Source organism: Entelurus aequoreus, linkage group LG14 (genome assembly GCF_033978785.1).
Source record: "Entelurus aequoreus isolate RoL-2023_Sb linkage group LG14, RoL_Eaeq_v1.1, whole genome shotgun sequence".
Classification (NCBI taxonomy): domain Eukaryota; kingdom Metazoa; phylum Chordata; class Actinopteri; order Syngnathiformes; family Syngnathidae; genus Entelurus; species Entelurus aequoreus.
This window is the reverse complement of record NC_084744.1, coordinates 61,420,915-61,433,848: the sequence shown is the minus strand read 5'-3', so window position 1 is coordinate 61,433,848 and position 12,934 is coordinate 61,420,915. Positions and strand designations below refer to the sequence as shown.

Below are 12,934 nucleotides of genomic sequence, written 5' to 3'. Positions count from 1 at the left end.
AGTGTCCAAAAGTCGGAAGTTTTTCTAAATGTCAAAAAATCTCTAATTTTTTTTCTAAGTGTTCAAAAGTCTGAAATTTTTCCAAGTGTCAAAAACACGGTATTTTTTATAAGTGTGGAAAAAGTCTGGGATTTTTTCTAAGTGTCAAAAAGTCTGGATTATTTTGGTCAAAATGTCTGGATTTTTTCCAAGTGTCAAAAAATTGGGATTTTTTCTAAGTGTCAAAAAGTCTGGATTTTTTCCAAGTGTTCAAAAGCCAGAAATTTTTTTAAGTGTCAACAACACCGAATTTTTTCCAAGTGTCAAAAATTCGGGATTTTCGTGACCGCCATGCTTGACGGTAGTCATGGTGTTCCTAGGATTAAAGGCCTCACCTTTTCAAACATATTGCTGGGTATTGTGGCCAAACGGCTCCATTTTTGTTCCATCTGACATCACATGGACAAAGATAAGACCTTCTGGAGGAAAGTTGTGTGGTCAGATGAAACAAAAATGGAGGTGTTTGCCCACAATACCCAGCAATATGTTTGGAGGAGAAAAGGTGAGGCCTGTGAGAGCGTGCAGGTGACACCAGCCTCACCACGCCACAGGTGAGCACAATCAGCCTAATTGGCAGCTCCCAGTTTGTTGGCTCACAACTTTGTGCAGTGGTCTTGCAGAGCAGCAGGACTAAGTCATTGGACTAAAAGCAGGACTAAGTCATTGGACTAAAAGCAGGACTAAGTCATTGGACTAAAATGCATGGGGGAACAGGAAAAGATCAAAGAAGCTACCGGTAAGCTCACTTTTTTTTTTTTTTTTTACCGGGGCCGAAACTGTTTGCATGCAATTGGAGGCTGTTGAGAGGTCAAAAGGTCGCATTGTATTGACCGCCTTGCAGTTGTTAAATTGTGTGCTTGTTTGATTATTTTGTTGAAGCTATTTGGAGTCAACCCTTTTGCTTGGAACAAAAATGCTTTGAATTTCAACTGAATTTGCATCAAATCAGGTTATTTTAGCTAATAATCATAATAATATTAATAATGATAATAATCATGCTGCAATATCTAGCATGTTGCATTCAATGTTTATTCCCATATAATATAGCATGTTGCATTCAATGTTTATTCCCATATAATATAGCATGTTGCATTCAATGTTTATTCCCATATAATATAGCATGTTGCATTCAATGTTTATTCCCATATAATATAGCATGTTGCATTCAATGTTTATTCCCATATAATATAGCATGTTGCATTCAATGTTTATTCCCATATAATATAGCATGTTGTATTCAATGTTTATTCCCATATAATATAGCATGTTGCATTCAATGTTTATTCCCATATAATATAGCATGTTGCATTCAATGTTTATTCCCATATATTATAGCATGTTGCATTCAATGTTTATTCCCATATATTATAGCATGTTGCATTCAATGTTTATTCCCATATAATATAGCAGGTTGCATTCAATGTTTATTCCCATTAGTTCCCATATATTATAGCATGTTGCATTCAATGTTTATTCCCATTAGTTCCCATATATTATAGCATGTTGCATTCAATGTTTATTCCCATATAATATAGCATGTTGCATTCAATGTTTATTCCCATTAGTTCCCATATATTATAGCATGTTGCATTCAATGTTTATTCCCATTAGTTCCCATATAATATAGCATGTTGCATTCAATGTTTATTCCCATATAATATAGCATGTTGCATTCAATGTTTATTCCCATATATTATAGCATGTTGCATTCAATGTTTATTCCCATATATTATAGCATGTTGCATTCAATGTTTATTCCCATATAATATAGCAGGTTGCATTCAATGTTTATTCCCATTAGTTCCCATATATTATAGCATGTTGCATTCAATGTTTATTCCCATTAGTTCCCATATATTATAGCATGTTGCATTCAATGTGTATTCCCATATAATATAGCATGTTGCATTCAATGTTTATTCCCATTAGTTCCCATATATTATAGCATGTTGCATTCAATGTGTATTCCCATATAATATAGCATGTTGCATTCAATGTTTATTCCCGTAAAATATAGCATGTTGCATTCAATGTTTATTCCCATATAATATAGCATGTTGCATTCAATGTTTATTCCCATTAGTTCCCCTTAATTCCGATGGAAAGTTTCCAACTTTGAATATTCCCGGAATTTTGCAACCTTATTTATCCGGCTTAGTGTCGACTTAGCCTGAAACTTTGATGGGCAGGAAGGGTCATTTGCACATTGAAGAAGTTGAAGGTGTTGAACTATGCAAGTAGTCAAATTTGTCTGCTGTACGTGATTTCAGTTTCATTAAAAGGTGTGATTTTATTTTTATAATGTGGAATAAAATATGTGAAATGATCTTGGTTAAGATATGTAAGGTTAAAAGCAGGTTAATTTAAGACGTGATGGTTCTTAAAATAGAACTGGACTTCTGTTGATCTGATGCAGTGTTTTTCAACATTTTTTGAGGCAAGGCACATATTTTTTTTCATAAAAAAATCCGGAGGCACACCACCAGAAGAAAAGATTAAAAAATGAAACTCCACCAGGTCGTTGTGCCTTATTTTGAGTTTGTTGCTGTTTTCTTGTGTGTAGTGCTATAGTTCTTGTCTTGCGCTCTTATTTTGGTGGCCCTTCCTGTTTTGTTGGTGTTTTCCTGTAGCAGTTCCATGTCTTTTTTTCATTAATAAAATCCGTTTTTTTTCGCGTTTTTTTCATAAAAAAATCAATTCTTCTTTTTTTTCATAAACAAAATCGTTTTTTTTCCTTTTTTCATAAAAAAAATTTCCTTCGTTTTTTTCATAATAAAATCTGTTTTTTTCATAAAAAATTATTGTTCTTGCTTTTTTCATAGAAAATAAAATTCTTTTTTTTTCATTAAAAATATTTTTATTTTTTTTCATAAAAAAAATTTTTGTTAGTTTTTTTCATTAAAAAATCTGTTTTTTTCATTAAAAAAATCGTTTTTTTTCATTAAATCTGTTTTTTTCATTAAAAAATCTGTTTTTTCATAAAAAAATCTTTTTCCCGCTTTTTTCATAGAAAAATAAAATTATCTTTTTTTTTCATTAAAAATATTTTTTCTTTTTATTCATAAAAAAAAATTTTTGTTAGTTTTTTTCATTAAAAAATCTGGAGGCACACCACCAGCAGAAAACGTTAAAAATTCAACTCCACCAGGTCGTTGCTCCTTATTTTGAGTTTGTTGCTGTTTTCCTGTGTAGTGCTTTAACTCCTGTCTTGTGCTCTTATTTTGGTGGCCGTTCCTGTTTTGTTTGGTGTTTTCCTGTAGCAGTTTCATGTCTTTTTTTTCATTTAAAAATCCGTTTTTTTCACGTTTTTTTTTCATAAAAAAAAAATCAAATTTTCTTTTTCATGAAAAAAATCGTTTTTTTTCTTGTTTTTTTCTTCTTCGTTTTTTTCATTAAAAAATCTGTTTTTTCCGTTTTTTTCATAAAGAAATACGAAGGCACACCACCAGCAGAAAACATTTAAAAATGAAACTCCAGCAGGTCGTCGCGCCTTATTTTGAGTTTGTTGCTGTTTCCCTGTGTGTAGTGCTTTAGTTCTTGTCTTGCGCTCTTATATTGGTGGCCCTTCCTGTTTTGTTGGTGTTTTCCTGTAGCAGTTTTGTCTTTTTTTCATTTAAAAAATCGTTTTTTTTCACGTTTTTTTCATAAAAATATAAATTTTTCTTTTTTTTTCATTAAAAAAATAGCTTATTTTCTCGTTTTTTTAATTAAAAAAAATTTCCTTGGTTTTTTTCTTTAAAAAATCTGTTTTTTCCTTTAAAAAATCTGTTTTTTCCCGCTTTTTTCATAAAAAAATTAAATAAAAAAAAATTTCATAAAAAAATAGTTTTTTTTCATTAAAAATATTTTTTATTAGTTTTTTCATAAAAAAAATTTTTGTTAGTTTTTTTTCATAAAAAAATCTGGAGGCACACCACCAGCAGAAAACGTTAAAAAAGGAATCTCCACCAGGTCGTTGCTCCTTATTTTGAGTTTGTTGCTGTTTTCCTGTGTAGGGCTTTAATTCCTGTCTTGTGCTCTTATTTTGGTGGCCCTTCCTGTTTTGTTTGGTGTTTTCCTGTAGCAGTTTTGTCTTTTTTTCATTTAAAAAAATCGTGTGTTTTTTTCGTTTTTTTCATAAAAATATAAATGTTTCTTTTTTTTCATTAAAAAAATAGTTTATTTTTCTCGTTTTTTCATTAAAAAAATGTCCTTCGTTTTTTTCTTTAAAAAATCAGTTTTTTCCTTTAAAAAAATCTGTTTTTTCCCGCTTTTTTCATTAAAAAATAATTATTTTTTTTCATAAAAAAATAATTTTTTTTTTTCATTAAAAAATCGTTTTTTTTCATTAAAAATATTTTTTATTAGTTTTTTCATAAAAACATTTTTTTGTTAGATTTTTTTCATTAAAAAATCTGGAGGCACACCACCAGCAGAAAACGTTAAAAAAGGAATCTCCACCAGGTCGTTGCTCCTTATTTTGAGTTTGTTGCTGTTTTCCTGTGTAGGGCTTTAATTCCTGTCTTGTGCTCTTATTTTGGTGGCCCTTCCTGTTTTGTTTGGTGTTTTCATTTGAGAGCTATTCCGTGCACTTGCTTTGTGTTAGCAAACAAGGCTAATTACGTTGTTGCTATCCTTCTTTGTGGGTACATTGTTGATCGTCACGTACGGATGTACTTTGTGGACGCCGTAAGTTTTTGCTGTCGTCCAGCATTTTGTTTCTGTTTACTTTGTAGCCAGTTCAGTCTTACTTTAGTTTTGCATAGCCATTGGCCTTTTCCTTTCCCTTTTGTTCATTTTTGGATTAAGCATTACATACCTTTTTTTTTTACCTGCACCCTGCCTCCTGCTGTGCTCTGCTCTCAAATTATGATGGATGCACTCCATGGGCCTGTTTTTTTAAATAACTTTTTTTAAGAACTTTGAATGCTCCAGGATACCAAAATATTTTTGGACAATTCCATGCTCCCAACCTGGTGGGAACAGTTTGGAGCGGGGGCCCCTTCCTCTTCCAACATGACTGTGCACAAAGCAAGGTCCATAAAGACATGGATGACAGAGTCTGGTGTGGATGAACTTGACTGGCCTGCACAGAGTCCTGACCTGAACCCCATATAACACCTTTGGGGATGAATTAGAATGGAGACTAAGAGCCAGGCCTTCTCCACCTCACCAATGCGCTTTTGGAAGAATGTTGGAAAATTGCTATAAAGACACTCCGCAGCCTTGTGGACAGCCTTCCCAGAATAGCTGCAAAAGGTCATATTGAAGCCTATGGGTTAGGAATGGGATAGCACTATAAATTCATATGTGAGTCAAGGCAGGTGGCCAAATAGTTTTGGCAATATAGAGTAGCTAGGTTGGTGTTACACGTGATGCGATCCTTTCCAGCCCTTCAACTTGCAACGTAGCCTACGGGGATGGCTTTTTTTTTTTTTTTTTTTTTTTTTTTTTTTTGGCTGGAACACGAAAAGCAGAGCTGAGAAAAGCAGGAGCGTGAGGGCAGTAAACACTCTTGTGGAGTCACTGACACATGAAATATGAGAGACAGCAGCACTTTTCACTATTTATAGCACTGCAAGCCAGAAAGAAAGAGAGAAAGGACTTGTAGGCCATCACATGCACTTCACTTGTAGGCCATCACATGCACTTCACTTGTAGGCCATCACATGCACTTCACTTGTAGGCCATCACATGCACTTCACTTGTAGGCCATCACATGCACTTCACTTGTAGGCCACCACATGCACTTCATGTGTAGGCCATCACATGCACTTCACTTGTAGGCCACCACATGCACTTCATGTGTAGGCCATCACATGCACTTCACTTGTAGGCCATCACATGCACTTCACTTGTAGGCCATCACATGCACTTCACTTGTAGGCCATCACATGCACTTCACTTGTAGGCCACCACATGCACTTCATGTGTAGGCCATCACATGCACTTCACTTGTAGGCCACCACATGCACTTCATGTGTAGGCCATCACATGCACTTCACTTGTAGGCCATCACATGCACTTCACTTGTAGGCCATCACATGCACTTCACTTGTAGGCCATCACATGCACTTCACTTGTAGGCCATCACATGCACTTCACTTGTAGGCCATCACATGCACTTCACTTGTAGGCCACCACATGCACTTCATGTGTAGGCCATCACATGCACTTCACTTGTAGGCCACCACATGCACTTCATGTGTAGGCCATCACATGCACTTCACTTGTAGGCCATCACATGCACTTCATGTGTAGGCCATCACATGCACTTCACTTGTAGGCCATCACATACACTTCACTTGTAGGCCATCACATGCACTTCACTTGTAGGCCATCACATGCACTTCACGTGGCTTGTCTTTTCCTCTTTGTCCACAGTTTCCATAAACAATTTGAAGTGTGGACTCGTCAGACCACAGAACACTTTTCCACTTTGCATCAGTCCATCTTAGATGAGCTCCGGGCCCAGCGAAGCCGACGGCGTTTCTGGGTGTTGTTGATAAATGGCTGTGGCTTTGCATAGGAGAGTTTTAACTTGCACTTACAGATGTAGCGACCGACTGTAGTTACTGACAGTGGGTTTTCTGAAGTGTTCCCGAGCCCATGTGGTGATATCCTTTACACGCTGATGGGGCTTTTTGATGCAGTACCCCCTGAGGGATGGAAGGTCACAGGTTTAACTGCTTACGTGCAGTGATTTCTCCATATTCTCTGAACCTTTTGATGATACTACGGAGCGTAGATGGTGAAATCCCTAAATTCCTTGCAATAGCTGCTTGAGAAATGTTGTTCTTAATCAATTTGCTCAGGCATTTTTTGACAAAGTGGTGACAATCCACATTTTGGGCTATTTGTGCGTGAAACTGCTATCTAAACATGGACGTGTAGCTCCTCCTCTGAACGCAAGTGCTCCTACAGCACAAAAACATCTTTGACGATCAAACCATGATCGTAATAATCCACATTTTGTGTTATTTGTGCGTGAAAATGGTATCTAAATATGGAAGTTGAAGTTAAAGGACCCATGATTGTCACGATGTAGCTCCTCTTCTGAATGCAAGTGCTCCTACAGCACGGAAACATCTTTGACGATCAAACCCTCATCATAAGAATCTTCATTTTGTGTTATTTGTGCGTGAAACTGCTATCTAAACATGGACGTGTAGCTCCTCCTGTGAATGCAAGTGCTCCTATAGCACGAAAACATCCTTGACGATCAAACCATGATCGTAACAATCCACATTTTTGTGTTATTTGTGCGTGAAACTAGTATCTAAACATGGATGTGTAGCTCCTCCTCTGAATGCAAGTGCTCCTACAGCACGAAAACATCTTTGACGATCAAACCCTCATCATAACAATCTTCATTTTGTGTTGTTTGTGCGTGAAACTGGTATCTAAACATGGAAGTGTAGCTCCTCCTCTGAATGCAAGTGCTCCTATAGCACAAAAACATATTTGACAATCAAACCATGATCATAACAATCCACATTTTTGTGTTATTTGTGCGTGAAAATGGTATCTAAATATGGAAGTTGAAGTTAAAGTACCCATGATTGTCACAATGTAGCTCCTCCTCTGAATGCAAGTGCTCCTACAGCACGGAAACATCTTTGACGATCAAACCCTCATCATAAGAATCTTCATTTTGTGTTATTTGTGCGTGAAACTGCTATCTAAACATGGACGTGTAGCTCCTCCTGTGAATGCAAGTGCTCCTATAGCACGAAAACATCCTTGACGATCAAACCATGATCGTAACAATCCACATTTTTGTGTTATTTGTGCGTGAAACTAGTATCTAAACATGGATGTGTAGCTCCTCCTCTGAATGCAAGTGCTCCTACAGCACGAAAACATCTTTGACGATCAAACCCTCATCATAACAATCTTCATTTTGTGTTGTTTGTGCGTGAAACTGGTATCTAAACATGGAAGTGTAGCTCCTCCTCTGAATGCAAGTGCTCCTATAGCACAAAAACATATTTGACAATCAAACCATGATCATAACAATCCACATTTTTGTGTTATTTGTGCGTGAAAATGGTATCTAAATATGGAAGTTGAAGTTAAAGTACCCATGATTGTCACAATGTAGCTCCTCCTCTGAATGCAAGTGCTCCTACAGCCCGGAAACATCTTTGACGATCAAACCCTCATCATAACAATCCACATTTTGTGTTATTTGTGCGGGAAACTGCAATCGAAACATGGAGGTGTAGCTCCTCCTCTGAATGCAAGTGCTCCTACAGCACAAACACAAATTCTGTATGTCTACAAAATACAAGACACCGACGCACTGCAGGTATTATTTTTCTTTCATTAAAAACGTGTTTATGTTGTTTTTGTAGTGAGCTTGGAAGAAAAAAACATGTTTAAAACACATTTCATTAAAGCTAATTATTTGTCCAGTCCTGGTGCTAAAACTTGAAAATTATCCGTCGAGGGTAAACTTATTATTTATGATGAAAAATTCTATCTTTCTGCGATTAATCGCAATTAATTTTGAGATAACTATGAACACAATGCGATTAATCGCGATTCAATATTTTAATCGTTTGACAGTCCTAGTATGTACACAATAATGTATGTTATTTGATTGAAGTATGTTAAAAATAGCATAGTTGGTTAGATTGACACACACACACACACACACACACACACTCCTTGTGTTTGTTGTACTCCTCGTGTTTGTTGTACTCCTCGTGTTTGTTGTACTCCTTGGGTTTGTTGTACTTCTCGTGTTTGTTGTACTCCTCGTGTTTGTTTTACTCCTTGTGTTTGTTGTACTCCTCGTGTTTGTTGTACTTCTCGTGTTTGTTGTACTTCTCGTGTTTGTTGTACTTCTCGTGTTTGTTTTACTCCTCGTGTTTGTTGTACTCCTCGTGTTTGTTTTACTCCTTGTGTTTGTTGTACTTCTCGTGTTTGTTGAACTCCTCGTGTTTGTTGTACTCCTCATTTGTTGCACTCCTTGTGTTTGTTGTACTCCTCGTTTGTTGAACTTCTCATGTTTGTTGTACTTCTCGTGTTTGTTGTACTACTGTTTTTTTACTCCTAGTGTTTGTTGTACTCCTCGTGTTTGTTGTACTCCTCGTTTGTTGTACTTCTCATGTTTGTTGTACTTCTCGTGTTTGTTGTACTACTGTTTTTTTACTCCTCGTGTTTGTTGTACTCCTCGTGTTTGTCGTACTTCTCGTGTTTGTTGAACTCCTTGTGTTTGTTGTACTCCTCATTTGTTGCACTCCTTGTGTTTGTTGTACTCCTCGTTTGTTGCACTCCTCGTGTTTGTTGTACTCCTCGTTTGTTGTACTTCTCGTGTTTGTTGTACTCCTCGTTTGTTGCACTCCTCGTGTTTGTTGCACTCCTCGTTTGTTGTACTCCTCGTTTGTTGTACTTCTCGTGTTTGTTGTACTTCTCGTTTGTTGTACTTCTCGTGTTTGTTGTACTTCTCATGTTTGTTGTACTCCTCGTTTGTTGCACTCCTCGTGTTTGTTGTACTCCTCGTTTGTTGTACTTCTCATGTTTGTTGTACTTCTCGTGTTTGTTGTACTACTGTTTTTTTACTCCTCGTGTTTGTTGTACTCCTCGTGTTTGTTGTACTCCTCGTTTGTTGTACTTCTCATGTTTGTTGTACTTCTCGTGTTTGTTGTACTACTGTTTTTTTACTCCTCGTGTTTGTTGTACTCCTCGTGTTTGTTGTACTCCTCATTTGTTGCACTCCTCGTGTTTGTTGTACTCCTCGTTTGTTTTACTTCTCGTGTTTGTTGTACTACTGTTTTTTTACTCCTCGTGTTTGTTGTACTCCTCGTGTTTGTTGTACTCCTCGTGTTTGTTGTACTCCTCATTTGTTGTACTCATTTGTTGCACTCCTTGTGTTTGTTGTACTTCTCATGTTTGTTGTACTTCTCGTGTTTGTTGTACTACTGTTTTTTTACTCCTCGTGTTTGTTGTACTCCTCGTGTTTGTCGTACTTCTCGTGTTTGTTGAACTCCTTGTGTTTGTTGTACTCCTCATTTGTTGCACTCCTTGTGTTTGTTGTACTCCTCGTTTGTTGCACTCCTCGTGTTTGTTGTACTCCTCGTTTGTTGTACTTCTCGTGTTTGTTGTACTCCTCGTTTGTTGCACTCCTCGTGTTTGTTGCACTCCTCGTTTGTTGTACTCCTCGTTTGTTGTACTTCTCGTGTTTGTTGTACTTCTCGTTTGTTGTACTTCTCGTGTTTGTTGTACTTCTCATGTTTGTTGTACTCCTCGTTTGTTGCACTCCTCGTGTTTGTTGTACTCCTCGTTTGTTGTACTTCTCATGTTTGTTGTACTTCTCGTGTTTGTTGTACTACTGTTTTTTTACTCCTCGTGTTTGTTGTACTCCTCGTGTTTGTTGTACTCCTCGTTTGTTGTACTTCTCATGTTTGTTGTACTTCTCGTGTTTGTTGTACTACTGTTTTTTTACTCCTCGTGTTTGTTGTACTCCTCGTGTTTGTTGTACTCCTCATTTGTTGCACTCCTCGTGTTTGTTGTACTCCTCGTTTGTTTTACTTCTCGTGTTTGTTGTACTACTGTTTTTTTACTCCTCGTGTTTGTTGTACTCCTCGTGTTTGTTGTACTCCTCGTGTTTGTTGTACTCCTCATTTGTTGTACTCATTTGTTGCACTCCTCGTGTTTGTTGTACTTCTCATGTTTGTTGTACTTCTCGTGTTTGTTGTACTACTGTTTCTTTACTCCTCGTGTTTGCTGTACTTCTCGTGTTTGCTGTACTCCTCGTGTTTGCTGTACTCCTCGTGTTTGTTGTACTCCTCGTGTTTGATGTACTCCTCGTGTTTGTTGTACTCCTCGTGTTTGTTGTACTCCTCGTGTTTGTTGTACTCCTCGTGTTTGTTGTCCTCCTCGTGTTTGATGTACTCCTCGTGTTTGTTGTACTCCTCGTGTTTGTTGTACTCCTCGTGTTTGTTGTACTCCTCGTGTTTGTTGTCCTCCTCGTGTTTGTTGTACTCCTCGTGTTTGTTGTACTCCTCGTGTTTGTTGTCCTCCTCGTGTTTGTTGCTGTCCACTGGGAGTTTACACTAATAAAGGTGGAACATTCTGTTCTTGCTGTGTTTTTTTCTTGACTTGATGAAGGAAATTCAAATCCCGCTGGTGCACTAATTAAGAGTTAGTCCTCTTCATGCTAATTGTTTCCTTTCGGAAAGCAACACAGCGGACTATTCACTGCGCCCGACTATAAGCCGCAGATATATACCTCGTGAAATGAGTTATTTACACAGAAATGTTGTGTAAATGTTTATTTACATACCTTAATTGTTTCCAAACATGTCTGTGACAAGGCAGTAAAACGGCTGATCAAACAAAATGGAAGCTAGCTCTCCAATCAGCTAAACAGACTCAATAACTCCACGGTGACGTTTTGGTGAATTTACTGAGGAATTTGTGATAGTGAAACAATACAAAAACAATGCCATTGTAAGTTAGTAATGCTAACACAGACACTCGTAAAGGTGTTAGCCTACTAGCTCATGCTAACGACACTAGCTTGATTCCATTGCAATAGCGCGTACAAATATGCATTTAAACACTCTTACAGACATCACACATTGGACAATTTTAGTAAGTACGAAGAGTTTTAGTTATATTGTAAAACTTACAAACCTTGCTGGGAGTGATGAATGAAGAACCCATACGAGTAGAAATGTTATGGACGGCTGGGAACTCAACAAAACTAACCCGTGAATGGAATCAGCACCTGCATATGAAACAACAAGTGTGTGTAAAAATGTGAAGTGCTCCCCCTCTGGCCAACATATGAAATAACAAGTGTGTGTAAAACTTTGAAGTGCGCCCCCTCTGGCCAACATATGAAATAACAAGTGTGTGTAAAACTTGGAAGTGCTCCCCCTCTGGTTAACATATGAAACAACAAGTGTGTGTAAAAAAAATTGAAATGCGCCCCCTTTGGCCAAAATTATAAAAAAATAAAAATATGTATATAGAGACATACTGTAATAACTTGAAGTAAATAATGAAGATTAAAAACCAATTACAAACAAAAAATAAATGACCAAAAAGCAGTCTTTTTCTCACAATGTGTCGTCTTTTTACTTATAAAATCGGGAACAATTTCTCATATTCTTTCTGTTTCTGTAATATTGCAATGTTTTCTCCTAAAATGATTACTTTTTAATGTAAAATGATTACTTTTTAATGCAAAAGGGTGACATTTGTCATGTAAAATTCCGACTTTTATCACAATATTGCCAATTTTTGCGTTGTTCTTGTAAAATAGTGACATTTTTGGAGTAAAATGATGACTTTTGTCATCATTTTGCCAAGTAAAATTCCGATTATTATTATAATATTGCCAACATTTTTAAAGTTTTCTTATAAAATTGTGACTTTTGTCGAGTAAAATCACGACTCTTCTCATAAAATTGCCAAAATGTTAAGCTTTTCTTGAAAAATTCCAACTTTTATCATAATATTGCACAAATGTTCAGTTTTTCTTGTAACATTTTGACTTGAGTCAAGTAAAATGAGGACTTTTATTATAATACTGCCAAAATTCTAAGTTTTTCTTGTGAAATTGTAACCTTTTTCTTGTGAAATTCCCACTCATTTTTCACAACAAGCTTTTTTTATATGTGCATAGTATGTATATATTATTAATGTTGTAAATACACTTCTTTATATATCTAGAAAGGCTGGTCCTAAAGAGGGAGGCTTTTTTCTCACGTCTCCAGAAGGTACAAAATACAAAAGTGTGTGTGTGTGTGTGTGTGTGTGTGTGTGTGTGTGTGTGTGTGTGTGTGTGTGTGTGTGTGTGTGTGTGTGTGTGTGTGTGTGTGTGTGTGTGTGTGTGTGTGTGTGTGTGTGTGTGTGTGTGAGATAGAGAGGGAGATTAAGGGAACTACAGAGGTAGCAC

General features: G+C 36.7%; 1 protein-coding gene across 1 annotated transcript in view; it reads left to right on the top strand.

The window, feature by feature from the left end:
* Nucleotides 1-648: 648 nt before the first annotated feature.
* ctnnd2b (catenin (cadherin-associated protein), delta 2b) overlaps nucleotides 649-12,934 on the top strand; it is a 287,545-nt gene continuing 275,259 nt past the window's right edge. The window contains 2 exon segments of the mRNA XM_062070403.1: nucleotides 649-775; nucleotides 12,709-12,755. Of these exon segments, the coding sequence (XP_061926387.1) occupies nucleotides 738-775; nucleotides 12,709-12,755 (85 nt within the window). The 5' untranslated portion in view covers nucleotides 649-737.